The sequence below is a fragment of the Malurus melanocephalus genome, unplaced genomic scaffold (genome assembly GCF_030028575.1).
Source record: "Malurus melanocephalus ecotype Western Australia unplaced genomic scaffold, MMel_1.1 scaffold_138, whole genome shotgun sequence".
Classification (NCBI taxonomy): domain Eukaryota; kingdom Metazoa; phylum Chordata; class Aves; order Passeriformes; family Maluridae; genus Malurus; species Malurus melanocephalus.
In genome coordinates, this window is record NW_026623370.1 from 1,384,871 (window position 1) to 1,405,996 (window position 21,126).

A 21,126-nucleotide genomic window follows, 5' to 3' on the forward strand; every position below is an offset into this window, starting at 1 on the left:
ATTTCCAAACTTGTGGAGGGAAAAAAAAATTAAGAGGACAAAAATAGAGTTCCTGAGTTCCTGTAGAAGACATACTTCCTACATGAGCCTAATTAATTTTCTCACCACTTTCTGCTTACTAAAAAAGAAACCCAAAACATGAAATGCAAGCAACGGAAAATTTAAGTTACTTCTGCAAAATTCAGGCAGATTAGAACCTCTTTAAAATGTTTGCATGTATTGTGGAAACAACAGCCCAGAGGTGCTGAGCACAGAAATTCTGCATTCTATACAGTGCTCTCTGTGGGGATTTATTGGCTTGTTTTCATCACAGGGAAAGAAAACAAGTAAACCAAATCTGACATTTCCTAAATATCTCCCCAGTGTTATTCTGTAACAGAGCAACATAATTCTTAAAATAGTCCATAAAATTTCCCAGGAAGGTCAAGGTTCATAGCAGATGTCAACTGGTRAAAATTTTTTTTGTGATGGAAAGCAATGGTCTTGAGTGCAGTTGGCTGATTTGACTTAACAATTAGCATCACTGCATAGGTTTCCAATAACAGCAGTGAAACAAAAAGACACAGCCTTTTTGGTGGGAGAGACACCAAACTAAAAAATTAGATGTTGCACAAACAAACTGGGGGTAGCAGTTCTAAATGCATATGCTGAGACAYTGCAAAGATGAGAAATCTCCCTGCACCAATCTTTTCTCCCATGTGCTAACTTCCTAAAAATAAAGTTGGCAACATCAATAGTAGTGCTGTCAAAAAAACACAAAACAAAACAACCCCACACTCAGCTCATCTAATTGGTACTCAAAAATGAAGATACAAAACTGAAAGCTTATCTGAAGACCTTTAGCATTGACTAATACAGCTCTCACTTAAAAGTTATGTACATGAGCATGTGCTCATTTTTGTCACTTTTACATCCAAATTCATTCTATCATCATAAACCTTTTCATTACAATATTYACTGTGCTTTATTGCTCTAGTCAATGTCCAATTTTTGGTTTAGGGGGGTCGTGGGGCAGGGGGTGTTTTGTGCTTTGATTGGTTGAAGTCTTTTTTTGCAAGGRCAGGCAGGTAAGTGAGCTTGGCTGTTGGTTTGATTTGTTTTGCCAGCAAGTCTAGTGCAGTTAATAGTGTCTTTGCTTTCTCACTTTGTAGAAAGTGGAAATTTCCTTCATGGAAATTTAAAATATGCTTTAGACTGCATTAACATTGCTTATATTTCTGAACTTCTTGTTGCATAGCTTTTTGGTTTTTTCCATATATATTAATGCTTAAAATTCTACATCTTAAGCTTTTTAARTTTGCAACATACATCTCAGGCAACATGGTTATTCCCTAGTCATTCAAAGAAACATGGAACGTTCTGTAACACCTAAATGCTGACATAATGCTACACACTGCTGGGGAAAAAAAGATCCCTTATATTTAAAAAGTGTGCAATTTTAAAGGAGAGTAATTTAAAGAATACTCAGGCAGAAAACTTACCATCTCCAGCAGGCAGGCCTCGTTCCTTTTTCTCATCACATTTATTGCATTCACTGAAGTACAGCAATAAAAACATATCCAGAAGGACCCAAACCAAAGAGGTGGCAAGGACCACCTTGCAATATGCAAATTTTTTCATGGCACTTTAAGTCAAATACAAAAATAAAAAAGTATAAATAAAAATATCAATAGGTTGTTTTAATCCAGTTTGAGAGACCACGTTCTATATCTGGAAGAAAAGAAAAAAGAAGAAAAAKAAGTCACAAAATTWACCTGAGGACAAATTCTAAAAGCAGAAATTTTAATTCCATTTTAAAGGCAACAATTTGATTCCCAAATGATGTACGCAAGAAAATGAATGTTCTGTGCACTTCAGGGAGATTAAGGGAACAGGGTAAACTATAACAGCTTCACTCCAGTCCTTTATTATGTTAACATTCATCATTTGAAACGTTCAAATGAGTGACCAGAGTCCTCTGCTGAGCCACTGGCAAAGAAGGTAAGCACACCTAATGACATCAGAAAAAACCCTCTGAATCCTCTGGAAACCAGAACAACCTAAATGAATGAAAACCAGGAACTTCTCAGGAAGTAGGGTATCAACCTACTGTGAATCTCATGGCTAATATTTCTCATGCTTCGCCTGTGTAGCACATGCTGATGTTCTGGGTCCATCACTAGGAACACTGGCCTCCAAATGCCAGGATTTCACACAGGGTCTAATGGCATATACACATTCATCACAAAGACAAATGCTTTACTTCCAGCAARCCAAAAATAAACATCCCTTTTGGTAAGGCTAAACAGCAGGCAAGGTGAACAAAGTACCCATAAGCCACCATGATCTCTTACAACATTCAAAGATAAAGTTAGTAATTCTGACATTTAAAGAGGCTTTAATAGCTTAATGTTTCATTGTAAAGTAAACTTTATACATTTTTCAACATGTATACATCACAATTTTAGAATGCCAGSCTTTGAAATTCTCTTTTGCCCTACTCAAATTACAGATTTCATTACAAAGACTGCATATTTCTATGACTGGTAGAGCAGAACTGAGAACAGCTTTGAGTTTCCTCACACTAAAATATGGAGGGGTTTAATTTTTAATTTTTTTACCAACAGTTTTTCTACCACTGCTGACATATTTCAACTCAAAGTACTCCTGGAATGTTTACTAGTGGGAACAGCTTACCAGTTAAGATCAAAATTGCAGATACTCTTAACTTAGAAAATAAAGGGAATAAAATAGAGAGACTTCAAATACACACTAGGGTTTTACAAATTTCAGACACACAATTTTCTTACATGCTTTCAATGAAAACTGAAGAATTTACTGAAAAAGAGAACTTTAATCACAAGCCATTGTGCTGATTGCACTGGGGTAGAGTTAATTTCCTTCACTGTAACCAGCAGGGGCCAAGTTTTGGATTTGTGTTGGACACAGTGTTGATAATTCAGGGATGTTTTTGTCACTGTTGAGCAGGGCTTACACAAAGTCGAGGACTTTTCTGCTTTTCATCCCATTCCACCAGTGAGGAGGCTGGGGGTGCACAAGAGACTGGGAGAGAACACAGCAGGGAAAGCTGACCTCAACTGACTTCAGGGATATTCCATCCCATATGGAATCATATAAAGCTCAGCATATAAAGCTGGAGAAAGAACAAAAGAAGGAGGGGGATGTTTGGAGTGACAGCCTTTTTTCTTCCCAAGCCATCGTTACATGTGACGGAGCCTTGCTTTCCTGGGGATGGCTAAACATTTATTTGTCCACAGGAAGTAGTGAATGAATTCCATCTTTTATTTAGCTTGTTTGTGCAGCTTTTGCTTTAACTCAACTTATTTTTCTTTTTTACCTTCCCATTCTCTCCTCCATCCCATTGGGGTGGTGGGGAGTGAGAGAGTGGCTGCTGCAAAGGGCTTGGCTGTCAGCATGTCAGCTATGACTGTGCAAAAATCTCATAAAAAGCCTGCATTGTTAAGACTGCCCCTCCTTCRGTACTTCACTGTCATAATTTGACCCCTGTCTCCCCCCATCCTTATTARGGGAAAATATCATGACATCCCTTTTCTAAATAGAGCTTATTTCTTCTTATYGGCAGCAGATACTCCATGCATCCCTCTACCCTGAAGTCACACAGGTTTGGATGGCACAGCAACATAGGAGCCTGTGGCCTTCTACTTTTACAAGGCTAGAAGAGTGTATATCCCTGCTTCCCTCATAGGTGCACATCAAATGCCAAGAATTAACTTAGTCTGGAATCTCAGTCTGCATCTATATTGTTTTGGTGTACAGGGATGACTGTACAAAATTAAGAACGGCAAAATAACCTGTAAAAACTTGATGATAAAGTAGCAGGTGAAATTACCACAAACAATAAGGAAAAAATCCTAAGGGTTGTTTGTTTGGGGTTTTTTGGTTGGTTGTTTGTTTTTTTTAATAGACATGTGAACTCTGGATCTTGATAGCTGTACTGTAAAGTTCTGTAAAACCATCAGAAGCATTGAAAGAAAAATAAATTTGTTACAGACTACTATGTAGAAAATAGAAACCAAACCATCACCGTGCCATACACAGTACCTGCTTTCTCATCTTGAGTGCTGTATGAACATCCAGTCTTGTCATTTCAGAAAGGATACAGAAGGATTAGAAGGAACAAGTGAGAAGTGCAAAAGGATGAATACAACAAAGAACAGCTTCATTATAAGATGAAAGTAGCGTTTTTCCTGGCTGGAAAAGATGTAACCTAAATCGAGTGGCAGGTCTATAAAATCAAAAGCTGTACAGAGATGGTAAATAGAGATCAACTGTTGCCTTTTACTCCTTCTTCTTATATTGGCAGAAATCAAGTGAATTTAGCAGCAAGAGGTTAAAACCCAAAAAGGAATGTGTTCCCTGTAATGTGTAGTGACCCAGGGGAACTGCTCCCACCATCCCCTGCCAGAGCTGCAAGTCTCTTCATCAGCTATTAAACACCAAGTCCTTATCCCTACTTCGGGCAGTCCCTGACTGTGAACTTCAAGTCACTACATTGCAGGAGAGTACCATTGTAATTGCAGCATTACAATTTCCCCCATTCTCTGCCCTAGATATCCATATCAACCACTGGCACAATCAAATACTGTATACAGACAAAACTTGTCTGACACAGTGCATGATTCACTTAAATTCTTCATAAAATAGGGGTTTTTTTGCTCCAAACTGGGGCACCACAAAAGTAATTCGACAAAGAATCAAGACGTATCACCACCCTGCTTGTAATTAAAGAGCACAAATGCTAATAAAAATGTGTTTTGAAAGAAAATTGTATCAATTCTTATAATTTCAGACTTCTTGAAGTTCAGACTTGTGAGAAATTAGGCTGTCAAACTGTGAAACACACAAGAGGACAGTGCTTARGGGTCCTCAATTAGCAAGACACCAGGAGAACCATAATCTATAGACTTTCTGTCCATAAAAATGCCAACCACATCAAGTGTTTTAGAATGCATAGCCTGGTGGTATAACTGCCTCTAACACAAGAAATTCCTTTGTCAGTTCAGTGAAATGTCAAAGAGACACTTTGCAAACCCTTGGAATCCTTTGAGGGTTCAGGGAAATGATGAAAAGACAGCGATGCAAAAGTTCAACACGCACTGTTTTCCATCGATAAGGACCTTCCCTGTACCTTTAGGCAAGGTTCTCACTCCCTTAGGCAATCTACCATCTCATGAATTACACTGTGTTTTTACCACTGGTTTTATGACAGCACACTCCATCTGCTTCCCAGCAGAATTCAGGCAGCACAGCAGTGAAGCAGAGAAKCCCAGAAACTCTGATGAAGCTACTGCTCTTAGCACACCAGAACTTTGACCCAGAGCTCTGGGAAGAGCGCTCCATCATCCAGGGCTTGGGTTGTATGTTTGGTTCCTCCCTCTGGGGCTGGAGAGGTGGTGGTGGTGTTGCTTCTTCAGTGGAAGAGGCTGTGAAGCAAAGTGAGCAAGCACAAGCAGTAGAGGGATGAATCTTCACAGAGACCTTGAAGTGCCAYAAGTCTGAGCCCCATGATGCAAAAAAAGAAGACAGCTAGGGATTGCACTCAAAGGRTAAGTGGATGGAGACTCCCAAGATGGGGGCTGAGAGAGAAATACAGGAAATTAGCGACTTGTGGTAAGAGAAGGAAAGCCTGAAGATGTGCCTTTCTGGAACACTTATAGTGCCTGAGATGCTGTTGAAAGACTGATGAATGTGCCTGAGTTACATTTCCTGAGCGCATGAGGAGGTTCTCAGACAATCCTGGAGTACAAGTTTGAATGAAACAATAACAGCAACAAGAAAGGCACCTTAAGGTTAGCAAAAAAAAAAAAAAAAAAAAAAAAAAAAAAGGCTGAGAATAACACAGATCCAGTACTCAGCATGTCAAAATGCTAGGATACTCATGCCTTTTCCACCTCCTTTGTTAAGATAGTCATGCCTTTTCCATCTCCTTTGTTATGGGGTGTCCCATATCAGWGTGGCAGAGTCTGTGAGAGTGAAATTGCACATACAAGACAGACAGAGTCAGGGATCTCTTAAGCCACTTGAACATGAGCAACTCCATGGAACCAGAAAGGCAACATCTGAGTGTGCTGAAGGAGCAGGCTGATCTTACCGCAGGGCCATTCTCTGTCATCTCTGAAAGGCCTGAAATGGTGATCCAGAGTTTCCTCATCTTCGAGAWCAGGAAAAAAGTTATAATCAAGAAGGAAAAGCAGAACCTGGAGAACCATCTGTTAGTCAGTCTCACTTCAGTCCTTGCAAATATTATATGAGAAATCTTACACACAAACACACAAAGAACCAAACCAAAAWCCAATAAAGTAAAAACAAGGCCAACCCCAAACAGAGTGCCACAACTCAAAAACCAAAAGAGGAACAGGCAGTACCGACACACCAATGCCATGTCATATTTTAACAACTTGGTAACTTGCTTCAAGGAGGGCATCTTGTTTGGTGAACAAGGGAAGAGCAGTGAACGTTGCTTGCACTAACTTCAACAGGGACTGTGACAGTCTTCCGGAGTACTTCAGAACTTAATGAGATTTAATCTGAAGAAGTGGGCTGTCAGGGGGGTGKACTCCTCGCTGGACCACCAGGCTTCAAGGGTTCTGACCAGCAACACAAAGTCCAGCTGACAGAACCACTGATGGCAGCTGTCTGAGGCCAAAACTAGAGCTGGTATTTGTTAGTGTGTTTACTGAGAAGCTGGAGGATGGGACTGAAAGCATGCTCCAAAGGTTGCTGATGACACCCAGCTGGGGTGGAGCATGCAGACAATACCCTGAAACAGTATGCAGGAATGGATCTGGGTGCCTGATTCAAGGAACATCCAAAGGCTAAAAGAACAGGCAGTTTAAAACCTCAAAAACTTTAGTAACTAAAAGTACAAATTCCTTTATCCAAAGGCCAAGTTGGATGGGGTCCTGAGCAACCTGATCTAGCTGGTGGCATCCCTGCCTATGGCAGGGAGATTGATCTTTGAGATGCCTTCCAACCCAAGCCATTCTATGATTATTATCCATATGCGCTGGGTATTACGATGCTAGGAAGCTGGTCTGCAGAAAGAAACTTTTGGAGCCTGACAGCAAATTTAAAATGAATCAGCAGTGTCCTTGTGGCAAAGAAAGTCAACTGTATCTATAAACCAGCCCAGCAACCACAGAAAGAATCCCCAAATGCACAGGTTTAATAATTRCATTTACCTACAGAGTAATGTAATAAAACTGAACATTTTTGAAAATCCAAGTATTTTTCATCCCTTCAAAATACTGAATTATAGATGACAAAACTCTTACACCATGGAAGAAAAAGGAGTATGAAAAGCACCTTGGAAAGGGTAGAAACAAAGCCTGTACTTTATCAAGAATAAAATGAAAAGAGGAAAAATGGGTAYATTCAAGTCTTGTTACTTCTGAAGGTCAAGTGAATTTCTTTTCCCTGTGACAAAATCCGTGATACATTTGACACTATAGAAAAAGGTCATCTTTAAAATTACTGCTCATATAAAGAGCACTGTTTCACTTAACCACCTCTTTTACAAACAGTTGGCATGGGAAAGAAAACTTACTCTTTTTCAGTGTGACACACAACTGCTCARTCATTTTTTTGTCTTTGGATCAACTTTATCTTTGTTTATACCAGTGATCWGTCTTCAATATGACTTTGTAGCAGATTTGACAAAGGACTTCATTGCCGTTACTCAGCTAAATCAGGGTTCTACACTGGTTGCAGCACGTAACCAGACAAAGCTGATGTAAAGTTTGTTTTCCAGACTTTCAGATATGAATAAACAGAAGCTGGCACAAAGTAAGGGCTCATCAAAATCCTGACRCAACATTTGCTATGTTTAAGCTATTAATATCAATTTAAACCAAATGGAAAACGATTAACTGAACAGCATCTAAGGAAAGATTGATGGCCTACACAAAACTGAATTTTCAGCTTCTCAGTCTACTYAGCAATGAAGGAGAAAAGACTGGCATACTGTAAGGTAACATATTAGGCATATGTATGGATTTTTGAGCAAACTTCTACAAAATCAAGCCAATAAAAATTGTCATGAGCATTGTCTACGACTCCAAGTCTCTGTATTAATAATGAGGCCTGTTTGTTACACCTATATTTGAAAWCAGAAGTGATGACAATGCTACAATCAGATTTCAGAACTACATTTGCTAATGCACTGATAGGGTTTTTTTTGTTCTTTTTTACTGGCCCATGCTCTAAATTGGTTTTAGTGCTTGTTTGCAGAGAACTCATTACCTTCAGAACATCAGTTAACAGGTCAGGTTGAGGATAAACAAAAGTACTACCTTTCAAAGCTACAAAAGAAAGCGAAAAAAAAAATTAAATCAGAAGGTCATACCACCACCTGTGGAAAATGCATTATTCTCCATCTTCTTCACAGAAACACAAATGCATGCAGGCAAATTTGAACAGGCAAAAATAATACTGAAGAGTTTGAGGATGCCACTACTCTTCTGCTCAGAAGTTATATAATACAAGGTTTTAGTATTCATCTGTTCAGTACAATTCAGCAAGTAAGTTCTGAGGAGGTGATGAGAGAAAGCAGATCATACTAGCCTGAACAGTATGAAAACAATTCATTAAAAGCAAACCTGCTCTTCAGAAAAACCTGAGAAATGKAAGCCAGTAAAATAAATTTCTATTCTTGCTCTGTGTAGGAAGACTACACTTCTACTTCATCAGAAGAGATTTTTTAAATCATAAGTCAATGTTTTAATTGACCATTTGAAAAAACTATCAATTATGTTTCTAAAACTGGTAGGCCTTGGAATAAAGGCAGAATAACACAAACATAGGAGCAGCTGACTACAGTTGAAAAACAGGGATGAACTCCAAACACCAAGGCAGAAGCTATTGGTTCAYACCTCCTTTCCTACAGATAAATAAAATATATCATTATGCTTATAAAAGATGAAGCTCTTGTGAGGTTAAAAATCTGTCTCATCACATAGAAAAGGAATACCAGAAATGGAACAACAGGTATGCACTTCAACCACAATTTTGTCAAACTGTTTATAACTGTATGGAACTAAGTCACTGTGTACTTGAACATCTTATTCTCCCTACTTAGGATCACAGAATCGTAGAAGACTGTGGGTTGGAAGGGACCTTCTTACACAAGTAGTCTTCACCTCTAAACTTTTATTATTAGCTCTAAATACTTCTACACAGTAAGGAAATAACATTTCTGAATTGAAAAAACTGGCTTTTAAAAAGTTTGACTTTTAAAACAAGTTCTTTCAGCCAATGCAAGAAAATTAATTGAAAATACAATACTATTTYGGTACCCACAGTTTTCATAAACATCTTAACTATAGTCATTGAACTTCCGAAAACAGTTTATAATTTTGCAAATCGGTGCTTAATGGTTTATCAAATGAGTTTGTAAGCATGCCAAATCCCCTCAATAGAGCATTTTTGAATAAAAGATTATTTATACAACTGCTAAAATGAAAACCTTTGAAACCACTTAAATGATACTTTTTCCCAGTCATAGTCAGACCTTTTCAGACTGACTTTAAGAAAGCCCTGGCTTGCTTGAAGGAGGAAACTGCAATGGGAAAGGTTTCAAAGGACCAGATGAGCAATATTTTAATCAAATCAAAAGTTCAAACYAATTCAAATCACAGATTTTGGATTTACATTCTTTTTTTTTACAACCATTTTTGCTATGCAAGAAAAGGAATAAATTGATCCAGGAGGGAGATGAAATATTCCCTATCAGAAGATCATTGTAAATATTGCAAGAGCTCAAGAGGATAGCTAAAATTTGGAAATTAGGAATACAATAAAAGTACAAAGATTACCGCTGTCATATAATCAGCTGAGATTCACTAGCTGTCTATTCTATGACTTTGAAGTAAATTTCAAATGTCTGAGGCAACAACTCAATTTTTCTCTGTTGTTCTACAGGTTGCATAAGAATTATCTAAAACAAGACATTTCAGGGATTCTTCACACATTCCCATTCTTTCCACTGCTCTAAAATTTAAAATATACTTCTATTACATCCAGTGAGAAATCAGAATACATTATTTAWTATTGCCAATCCTATAACAAAAAGCAACCATACATCTTTTTACAGTACTGCTTCAAATATGTGGAATACATCATTAGCCCAGGTTAACTGCAACACATAACAAGATGAATATAGATATATAACACCCTGAAGCAAAGAGAAGTAGGTGTTTGTATGGACATTAAGTTATTGGGCATTACGGTACTGGCTGATAAGTTCAAACCACTACTATTCAAATCTTTTYCCTCTTATGTGGAACAGCAGAATTGCCTCTCCTGACAGGTGCAGAATAGGCAATCCTTTTAGGAAAGCAGATTTATAAGCCAAAAGACAGTCATTCCTTTTCCTGAAACAACTGCAGTCTTAAATTTGGTTACTGACACCTCAGGTGCTGACAGAGAACAAACATTCCTCTTCAAAGCCACAGCTACTTCACATGCACACTCTGGGAGGACTAYGGAGGGTGCTTGACTAAGAGTAACAGCCAGCTAGAGAATACAGGCAGTATTTTCATCACTGAGTATCAGAGGCAGCGTGAAGACAATGAGCAATTCATGAGTGAAAAGCTTTTGTTGTTAACAGCAGCAAGAGATGATTTAAAYACCAAGCTCATAAACCCCTGACATGCAATAATTAATGGCTGAAGATGCATCAGTAAGACCTATCTGAGCCTTCTGCTACCCTTCACAGCAGCCTAGAAAGCCAAAGTGGACTCRACCACTGAAATAGTTTTTCTTGTTGGAAGAGTCACAGATGGTGACCCAGCACTTAGCTTTTCCAGCACAGCAACACTCCGGCCGATCAGCATCCCAGAGCTATAAAACAACTGCAGCCTTTAATAAATCCCTGAAGAGCTGTGCTAGCTGGTCTTTCAACCCCAACACTACAGGACTTCTAGAGGAAAATCGAGGTCACATCAACACAGCTGCTCTAGGTGAGGAACTCCATTTCCTCAAGAAAAACAATTTGTCATGTGAACTACAGACCTTGSAAGTTCACCATAACTCAGAAGAAACAGCTGAAAACTAAGTAATTTTAGGCTCCCTATTGGATCTAAATGGTCTTTTAAGAAATTTAAAGCCAAACTAYCCCAAGTTTATATTGCAGTGGAGTAGTGTCACAGTAGTAGAGAGCAGGCTATTAGTACACTCTTWGTATACTTATATTTGCTGTCTGCAAGGAAAAGCTGTAAACACCTCCCCAGGTTTTAGGTACTYAGTCTTGTGACAGGATGCAACACAGCCTGAAGGCTTCTAGCCAAAAGCAGCATCACTTGGCCTTACAAGGCACATGTTCACTAAGAAACCAAGCATTCAAGCAGTCAAGAATTTCTAATAATCARGAATTCATACATTTCTGAAGATTATTTTAAATAATTTGGCAGGTGCCAGATGAGCTGTAAGTAGAAGAGGACTTCTTTTMAAGTTAAAATTCCTTCTGAAAAGAATTGAGTATTATGAGCAAACTTCTTTAAGAGACCATATGCACTACATTAGACTATGTGGAAGTAAAACCACAGCAGGCTGTTTCATACTCTCAACGCTCATATTTTCCATCTTCCTTTATAATTTTTCTGCATGGTTCAGAAAACCACACTGACTTTAAAAATGTTTTCAAATTCTACATTAAAATGTCCAACAGCAAACTCAGAATTTATCAGCTGAGACTGAATTAAAGTGGATACTATTCTTATCAATAGGTTGCTTTTCAAACAAATTTGTCAAATAATAGAATTTTCTGCAGATTATACTTTCTTCAGTCTACACTTGTCAACACTCACAAATGTCAGGCAGCATTTCTTTTGAAGTATTTTGAGGAAATAAGCAAGTTTTTCTTGAAAACACTGATGAGCACAGTCAAAAGCATTTCCAATTTACTCTCCATTCTGCTATTAAGTTAGAGGAGAGAAAAYTAAAAACTCAGGTGTCTGGATGAAAGAATTACAAACTTCAAGGAGAAATCTTTGACTACTTGAAGGTCAAGTGAATTCATCATCACAAAGCTAGCCACAMGTTTTTCATAGACAAAAACCTCTGCAGGCTCTGAACAATCAAGTGAWTAAATCTTATAGAAGACATTCTTCACATCTTCCTTGTATGTTGCGAGAAACTGTTAAAGCTTTTGAGCTAAGTCTTTRATATTCTAAAATATCAAACCTCCATAAAGCTTCTGATTATTTTTTWGGTAAGTATCAAAGCCACAAGTTAGAGTGGAATAAAATTGTTCATTAATTCTTCTAACACTTTTAAAGATGACAGAAAATTACACAGGCAAATAGCCATCATTAAAGATGAATCACTAATGGGCAAGAATTTGATTTAAAGAAAAGCAGAGTCAGCTAATTAGAGGAAAAAAATATTATAGAGGAGACTTCTGGAAACATTGGGCAAATTGCAGTCAATAAATTCAATCATCCTTATGTGAGTAACTGCAGAAACCTCTAACCCTGAAAACTTTCTACTGTAGATTAAAAATATAGATGGGAAAATTGAAGAAATACCAAATAACTTTGAAAACACTTTTTCTCTGCCTTCAGTATATGTGGAAAATATTCAAAATATTGTTTTAGAAAAAAAGCTTTGAAAAAAAMCATGGGTAAAGAAAAATTTATGATATATGCTGGGGCTACAGGCTGTTTATCCTAAAGAAGCTGGCTGAATTCTGCCTACAGTAACAGCAGAACTTGCCGACAAATCAAATACAGGCAGGTATCAAGTTAAAAACTGCTCATAGGATAATGCACGTGACTAACCATGAAGACTTGAAAAATTAGGATATATAATTCGAAAACATTAGAGCAAGWCATTTAACATGTGGTGGGTTCTACTATCTCAAGTAAAATGCGGAATGACATTGCAGGTAGAATGAAAATGGCAAAGAACTCAAACAAGTTAAGTTTTACTTCCCATCCTTTTAAAAGTGGCACTGCAGATAGCTAAAAATTGAAAAGTACCACACCTCTTCATGTCTAGGGAAACACCCAAGTTCTAACCAAAATATGTCAGCAGTTTTGCAGTGCTAAACACTTTTTGAAATACAGAGAAAAGATCAGATCTTGATCCACAAAAGTTTAGGAAAAAAAAAAAGAAAAAAGTCAGAGCATACGCATGTTTCTCTAGAAAGAAAGGACTGATCAGACAAGGAGAAAAAGAAGAAAAGCTAGCATTGTTGAATTTTGTGATACATTCATGAAATTTTTGCAATCGTTTTCAAAAAACTCATGCTCCTTTGCCTTATAKACATAGGCAAATAAAAAGTCAACCTAGAAAGCAAAAGGCTGTATTTATACAGAAAGGCCATACAGCTATTAAACATACATTCCCAGATAAGCCTTTTCTCACATCATAAAGCTGTCTGCTCAGCAGGTAACTTCTGCTGCTAACAACTGCTTTGTACTTAATTAAGGCGCACAGTATTTCACTAAGAAAAAGATTCTTCACATCCATCCTTCCCTTTCCCCCTCAGACTCACTTGTTTTAGATGCAGCTTTTCTTAATTCCGTCTTTCACAGATCACTGACAATACAAGTTGGAGAAATACCAGACTTTTAAGTTCCTTGTTTTGATTGTTAATCCATGCAAATGTACACAGGATAYAAAAAGAACAACCATGAGATTTTCTTCAAGGACCCATAAATTTTTCTATGTAAAGCTTATTTCTAAAATAGGSAATATCCATATTTTTGGTTCTACTCTGAAAAGGTGAGCAATAAGAAAACAACCGTCACATAAAAAGCTAAAAAAAGTAGAGTAATAAATGCATTGGTCTGGAAATCCTTTAGAAYTTGGGAACATTTTCCAAGACTGAAAAAGGCCAGAAGAAACTGATAGGGAGAAATTGCTAGAATAGTTTGCAAACAGATCAATACAGCAATGGCTCTTCTTCAATGGATCTTTGTCCCTGGGACATCTTCRTCTTTAGCACTGGTACTGATATTTCCACAAGAGATTAAACTCTAGAATTCAGACTTCAGGTGAGCTACTGAGGTTTATATGTTGACCTGTGATGCCTGATTCACAAGAGAATTTACAGAGGTATCAGTGCTGCCCATTTTCAACAAAAGCCTGCAAAGGCTGGTTTCACACTGAGACTTTCTCACCACAGTCATACTCTCCTTTTCAGTACCTTTTCAACTTTATTATTCAAGTAAGCAAACTATCCCTAACTCTGACAAGGAGCAAGGTAAGTTGAGTTCTATAGAAACAACCATCTTATTTCGTTAACAGCTTCAAAAATTTGCACTTAAAAAAAAAAGAAAATCGAACCAAAAGAACAAACCTATCATGCTTTGAGTTCATTTGTGAAAGAAAATGCTGAAAACAAAAATCAATAGATCCCAATAAAAAGTAATCACTTAGGTCATACAAATTATTTAAACAAATTCATTTTCATAAGAAAATGYTACATTTTCATTATTCTGTAATAAATGCTTTTCTTTTCAAATGCTGCCAAATTTTATTTCTTAATACTGCAGTAGAAAAATGGCAGATTCACTCATACATTGAATTTTAAGACTATACTCTTAAAGGTAGTGATTCCAAAGCACGTTTTCCATCTGACCTAACTTGTAAATTTTCATCCTAGCATGAGAAAGGTTTGACAAATTTAAATAAAGTAGTCATATCAAGATACAGAGAATGCATCAGTAAGGTAAAACAGAAAATCAAATTTAGAATTTCTTATTTGTTGTGCTGTACTGCAGTCCAAAGAAATGGATATGCAATTTGAGGCAGAAAGATTATTTCATGGAAGAGTTCACTTGTCTCCCCAGTTACCTATAGGTGTGATGATAACAATTTTCTGCACAGTTGCATAGAGAAAACAATCAGCAGAACATTCAGTATAGCAGGTATATATCACACTTCAGTAAATTATTTAAATTTCCTCAAATACTTAGGTGCTTATTACTTTGCAATTTTTTTTTCCAGAAACTGCCAGGCACTTTGTGAAAAACAGCTAMTGTATTTAATTTGACACATGATTTTTGAAGGCATAAAGCTTGTAGCAACTTAAGGTTTTTTACAATTCAAAATTAATTCCTGACTAGAAGCCAAGAGACAAACAGGTCACCATAAAAAAAGGTTAATCTGTCAGAAAACATTAAAGAAAGGAATATGATGCTGTTTCAGAAATTCAGCTATATACTAACTGGTAATCAMAAAATTTGAGTAATAAAATCACTGTTAAAATTTAAATTAAAACCGATCAGAGATCAGATAATTTTTAAAACATCATTTAGAATTCTGTGCTCCAAGTCATTTAAAATTACTTCTTTCCAATGCTTTTTCTGAAAGATTTTCATCTTCTCTGAAAGCACTAKAATCTTTACAAGAGAGAGTAGAAGAGAAGCTGAGAAGCCAGAGCATGGTTAAAGATTTATCAAAACACTATTACTGTATAAGTAGCTGCACCTCCAACATACCAGCCTTCTGCTCTGCCAGCAAAAATCTACACAGCAATGAAGAAACTTAATCAGAGAACTGACACAACTGAAAAATAACCAAGGACAGTTGTGTTTATTCAGCCACCTCAACCTCTCAGTGCAGACCTAGACCAATCAGGTATTCTCCCCAACAGATCCTACTCAAATCTGTTACCTCATTAAACTCACCATTAGAGTCAACAACCACAGAAGAGGTGACTGGGGTACCACAAAAGAAATTATCAGTGAAGCTACAGCTTGAGCGGCCATAAGAAGTAAACCTAGAAGTTAAAACTTGGCCTGATTTTCTTTTACCCTAGATTTCTTTTTCTCATTAGCTTCTACTATTAATAAACAGTATTAGGCAGCAATACATTTCCCCCTGTCCTCWAAACTAATAATTGTTCCAATCAGACCTTTCAAGCACTGACTTATTTAAGAGTACGTGAGATCTTTTGAAGTTGACTGGAATAAACCCCACCCAAACATGAAAAAGACTTTACCCATTTTACCCTGCTGAACCTGAACTTCAGAATTGGACCCAAACAGTCCTTCTAAAGTCAGTCTGTGAAAACTGATCTATGAAAACTGCTAACAGGTTTCAGGAAAGAAAAAAATCCAGATGAAAACTTAGCACAACACATCAACACCAACGATTTCAAGTGACGAACACTATTTAACACACTAATACAACTGCACTGGTTACACTTTCCTGCCAAAGGAAATAGACRTGTCTTATCACATCTTTGACTGCCCCTCCCATAAAACTTTGGTTCTCCATCTTGCTTCAATCAAGGTTAAAAAAAAAGAGTGGGAGATGCACACACAGAGGAGGCTTCACAAGAGCTGTTGTTAAACACCTCACTGCACAGCCAGTGACTACACAGTGGTAGTTTAATAAATCATCTTTTGCCTGACAAGGAACCTTTAAGGGTACTGTGTTTATTGCAGAAACACAGAAAACAAAACTCATGGTTTCTTAAGTCATCTGGATGGAAAGCTGATCTGAATTCCAACTCACTGGCCTAGATAATTCTTTTCAAGGTATCATACTGAGAGGGTAAAAGCAAATTTAGGAAAACTAGTAACAGKGTCCTTTATCCACTTGGCTACTGTACTTCCCAATACTCAGAGACAACCATAGTAACAGTTTAATAGTAACATTAGTTACTAATGTTAAATTAGTAATGCCTAATGCCTAAAAGGATTCTTATGGAAACTTATTTAATAGTTGCAGACAACTGAACTGGTCCAACAGGATTCTGAAGGAACAGTAAAAGATGGAATATGCATCTGGAGTATTGACCSTGGCTGSATGCCAGGTGCTCCCCTCCTCACCTGAACAGGGGAGGGACAATATAACAAAAGGTTYRKGGGTCAAGAWAAGGGCAGGGAGAGTTCTCTCACCAGAGACTATTACAGGTAAAACAGACTCAAGGTGGGGAAATCAGTTCAATTTATTACCAATCAACTCAGAGTAGGATGAGAAAGAAAACCACATCTTGAAAAAACCTTCCTCCCACCCCTTCCTTCTTCACAGGCTCAACTTCATTGCCAGTTTTCTCTACCTTCTCCTCCCCACAGCAGCACAGGGAACAGGGAATGGGGGTTACAGTCAGCTCATCACATCCCAGTTCTGCCTCTCCTTCCTCCACAGAGGAAGAATTACTCACACTTCTCCCCTGCTCCCACAGGAAACAGCCCTTGACAAACTTCTCAAACCTGAGTCCTTCCCACGGCTGCAGTTCTCCATGAACTGTTCCAGCACCCTTCCATAGGSTGCAGTCCTTCAGGGACAGGCTGGATTTCCTATACAGTATCCCAGAGACTCTGCCACTCTAAGTGATAGGCTCGGCCTTGGCCAGTGGGAGATCCCTCTGGATCCAGCACTGGTTCTGCTGGAAACATGGGAAGCTTCAAGCATCTTCTCGGAGAAGACACCTCTAACCCACTACMAAAACCTTGCCACRCAATCCCAGCACAATCCAGTGACAAAGCAATAGCACACACGCAGTCATTGAGTGCTCCCTTTGCTCTGAGATACACCCAAAGCAGACAGACCTGCCCAAAGCATCAAAAATTGTTGGAACACATGCTGCACTCACCTCCTCTGCAGCTTTACAGCCATCTGGATGGTCCACTAGCACTGGTGGCAAAATCCCAACACATTGCTATAGGCAGGRACCATAGAGCAGCAGACTGGCCTAGGCCATTCCGACACGAACGTAGAAGCAAAAGAGGTCTTCCACCAGCAAGGTCTTAAGGCTGTCCTAGGGGAAAAATGGAAATCTAGATAAGTTCCTAGCTCAATTCTGGCAGGGTTCGAGGTGGAAGGGGAGGAAAGTTTCCCATTTAAGATTCAAAATCTAAAATCCCATGCAAGGGAGAAGGAGTCAAAGATTGTTTCTAAAAAGAGGCAGTGAACTGAGCTTGTGAGGAAAACAACATATGCAGGGTAGAGTGGAGAGGTGGAACAAGTCATCAACATTTTTTAGCCTTCCAGATGATATGATTTAAGTGGGAGGACTGCCTGTCCTCCCAAATAAGCTGTTATCTATTTCTGAGTTCTATATATGTCGTCYTCTATCCAATCATGAATACTTAGCACAACAAACTACGAATTGTTCTYAGTAAGGCAAGAAAAAACAGCCTCCTCGACAAACAGCACACATTCACATGAGCAGCTCCCCAGATGATCACTCTTTTGGACTAAATCTTTCTATACATATTCTAGTTTATAGACGTAGGGGTTTTTACATTCTTTCATCTCTCGCCCACAAGTTAAACATTAGCATTTATAATGACAGCTTTTGTAAAAAAAAAAAGGTGCTATTACACTAACACAGACTTGACGGTTAAGAAGCAATGCTTTTTCACTTCTAGAAAAAAAAAAGTGACACCTGAAAAATGATGCTTGAGCCTTTCCAAGTCTTATCCATTAAAACTTTAGCAATATTGAATGAATTCCTTCAAATCTCTGCCTTTGCCCAGTTAATACAACGTCTGAAGGAAATTCTAAGCAGCTGAAAAGTAAAGAATGCATCTTAACATTCTAGAGAGATTTGTTCAGTTTTTTAGGCAGTTGTAATTTGTCTACACTTCGGTAATATTTGCCATATATTATACAAGCTTGCATCTTGCACTTGCCATATTCTGTCTGAACCTACCAAGTTACTCAAGTTTCTTGCTCTACCTGTTTAAACATTACCTCTGTGTATCTGTCCAGATAAAACATATTGTACAAGGGAGGAAAAAAAAAAAAAAAAAAAAAAAAAAAAAAGATGCTGGCACTATGGTAACGTAACAGTATGGAGGAAGTACATGGTAAGGAAAGCAAAGATTGGCAGTGATAGAAAAGCTGTTTGTCAACACCTAATTATTATTTATTAATTGCTAATTATTAATTATTAATTATTATTATTGTCCTAACACTGAAGCAGATGAAGTAAGTGTTATACTTGTCAGTTTCCTACTTTTTTGCRTATCAGAGTAGAAAGGGAAAATGTCTTGGCCTAAAGTCTGATTATTAAAAGAACTGGCTAAAGATCTCCTAGAAATKATACTAAATCTTACCAAATCTGAAAAAAATAGGGAAGCTTCAAAGGGCCAGAAAAATATGATCCAAGACATAACTAGCAGCACACCTAACACAAATCATTGTGGTTTTTTTTTCCTTTCTGAACATGTTAATATAAGAGATCATGRCATAATTCTGAAGAGGCCCAACCTCCTTTATCAAAGTAAATTAGGGGATACCTTCAAGAGCTTAAACAGACTTCCATGGTATATCTGACTAGGCTCTACACATTACACTGTAACATGTAATACACATAGAAAAACAATCAGCACTGCTTATGTTAAATTAGCTTTTTGTGTAGCACTTTTCTTCACTAAAACTCAGGTGCCTCAGAGAACTGGAGAACACAATCCATTTTACCAGTGGGGAAACTCATCTGTTACTGGCTAAGTGGCTGGCAAGTCTGGGAGCAAATTATCTTCCATCTGCTCTAGAGTTTAAACTGAAGAATCTCTCTGTACATGTCTGGTTAGGTGAAGATCCTTATTGCACTGATTTTGAGAATTTATGTATTTCTTCAAAGGATCCTAATATTCAGGTTCTTTGTTCACTGCTGTCCAGACACTGACTGGAAATAACACTTATAAAACACAAACTGGAAATAACCCTTATAAAACACAAACCCAAACACCCAACAGGGAGAGAGGACACACAGAAATGGCCCATGTTGCCATTACTAAGCAAGGCACAGCTAGAGAGGGCAGATGTTCATTTATTTGTAGTGAGCTTCCACACACTTAAAAGCTCATGACTTCCCTTGATCTTTTCTTTGGGTTACAGAAATGCCAACTTGCTCATTCCTTCTGCACATAACAACTTTTCTAAATCATCAGTCATTACACTCCTGAGGCAAACTAAGTGKGCCTACATCTTTCTTGAAGTGCAATGGCCAAAACAGATACAATACTTGGCCTTCACAAAACAGAACAGAGCAAAAGGTCCAACTCCACATCCTCCAGATTATACCACCAGTCACACCAATACATCCATACACCTCTTCTTTGTCAAAAATACTGCAGTGTGAGCTCTCACTTTATAATCCATGGTGAGGAATGGGGTGGTAGGAGGAACTTAACAGATATTCTCCATATTTTATGCTATTTTGACCTAAATATAAAGTATTTCAGTTACTCTTCTAAATGAAATCCCATTCTTCCAGGCCCTCTTTCCAGAATTTAGGATTTTTCTGATTTGCAGTCCCACCTCTGTATAACTGCATTTATTCCCAAACACGTCTTGTCCTCACATTTCCTAACCATATGCTAATTAGCCAGTATGAACAAAAACAGTTAGCTGAAACAACTATACAAAATCCCATACAATATGCTTTCCTTGATGAAAATGAACAACTGAAAACAGAAAACCTCTGGCTACTGTTAACCTCATGAGTTCATGCACATCCTAACATAGTTTTTTTAATCTAGGCCATATTTCCTTAGTTTGCTCTGTGACAGTATCACATGTGGCTTTCCCCACTCCACAAGCTTCCTGTTACAGAGGATGTTACACTGGTTTGATTATTCATTTCTGATCTTCACACAATCACAGAAGGCTTTGGATTGGAMGGAACCCTAAAGTTCATCCAGTTCCAACCCTCTGCCATGGCCAGGGACACCTTCCACTAGACCAGGTGTCTGAAAGCCCCATCCAACCTGGCCTTGAACACTTCCAGGGACTGGGCATCCTTAACAACTCTGGACAATCTGTTCCAATGCATCAYCACCCTCACAGTAAAGAAGTTCTTTCTTATATCTAATCTATTTACCCTCTTTCAGTTTAAAGTCATTACTTCTTGTCCTTTCACTATCTATTCTTGCAAAAAGTTTCTTTCCAGCTCTCTGGTAGCACCTTTAGGTACTGGAAGGCCCAAGGGCTCCCTAGAGCCTTGTTTTCTCCAGGGTCTTCTCTCAGCCTGTCTGCACAGGGGATGTGCTCCAGCCCTCTGATCATGTTGGTGTCCCTCTCTGGATTCACTCCAGCAAGGGCAAATGATTCCTTTGCTGGAAGTCCCGAGTTGGACACAGTATTCCAGATGGGGACTCACAGAACAGAGAGGCAGAATCCCYTGCCTCASCCTGCTGG

At 38.1% G+C, this 21,126-nt stretch overlaps 1 protein-coding gene across 4 annotated transcripts in view; it reads right to left on the bottom strand.

The window, feature by feature from the left end:
* GALNT1 (polypeptide N-acetylgalactosaminyltransferase 1) overlaps positions 1–21,126 on the bottom strand; it is a 105,949-nt gene that overhangs the window by 41,774 nt on the left and 43,049 nt on the right. For 2 of the 4 annotated variants that reach the window (XM_057371031.1, XM_057371030.1), the window contains exons 2-3: positions 17,573–17,737; positions 1,482–1,710 (exon numbers count right to left, since the gene is read on the bottom strand). In XM_057371031.1, the coding sequence (XP_057227014.1) occupies positions 1,482–1,620 (139 nt within the window). In that variant the 5' untranslated portion in view covers positions 1,621–1,710; positions 17,573–17,737. The remainder of the gene's footprint in view (positions 1–1,481; positions 1,711–17,572; positions 17,738–21,126) is intronic. The other 2 variants (XM_057371032.1, XM_057371033.1) reach the window with 2 other exon arrangements.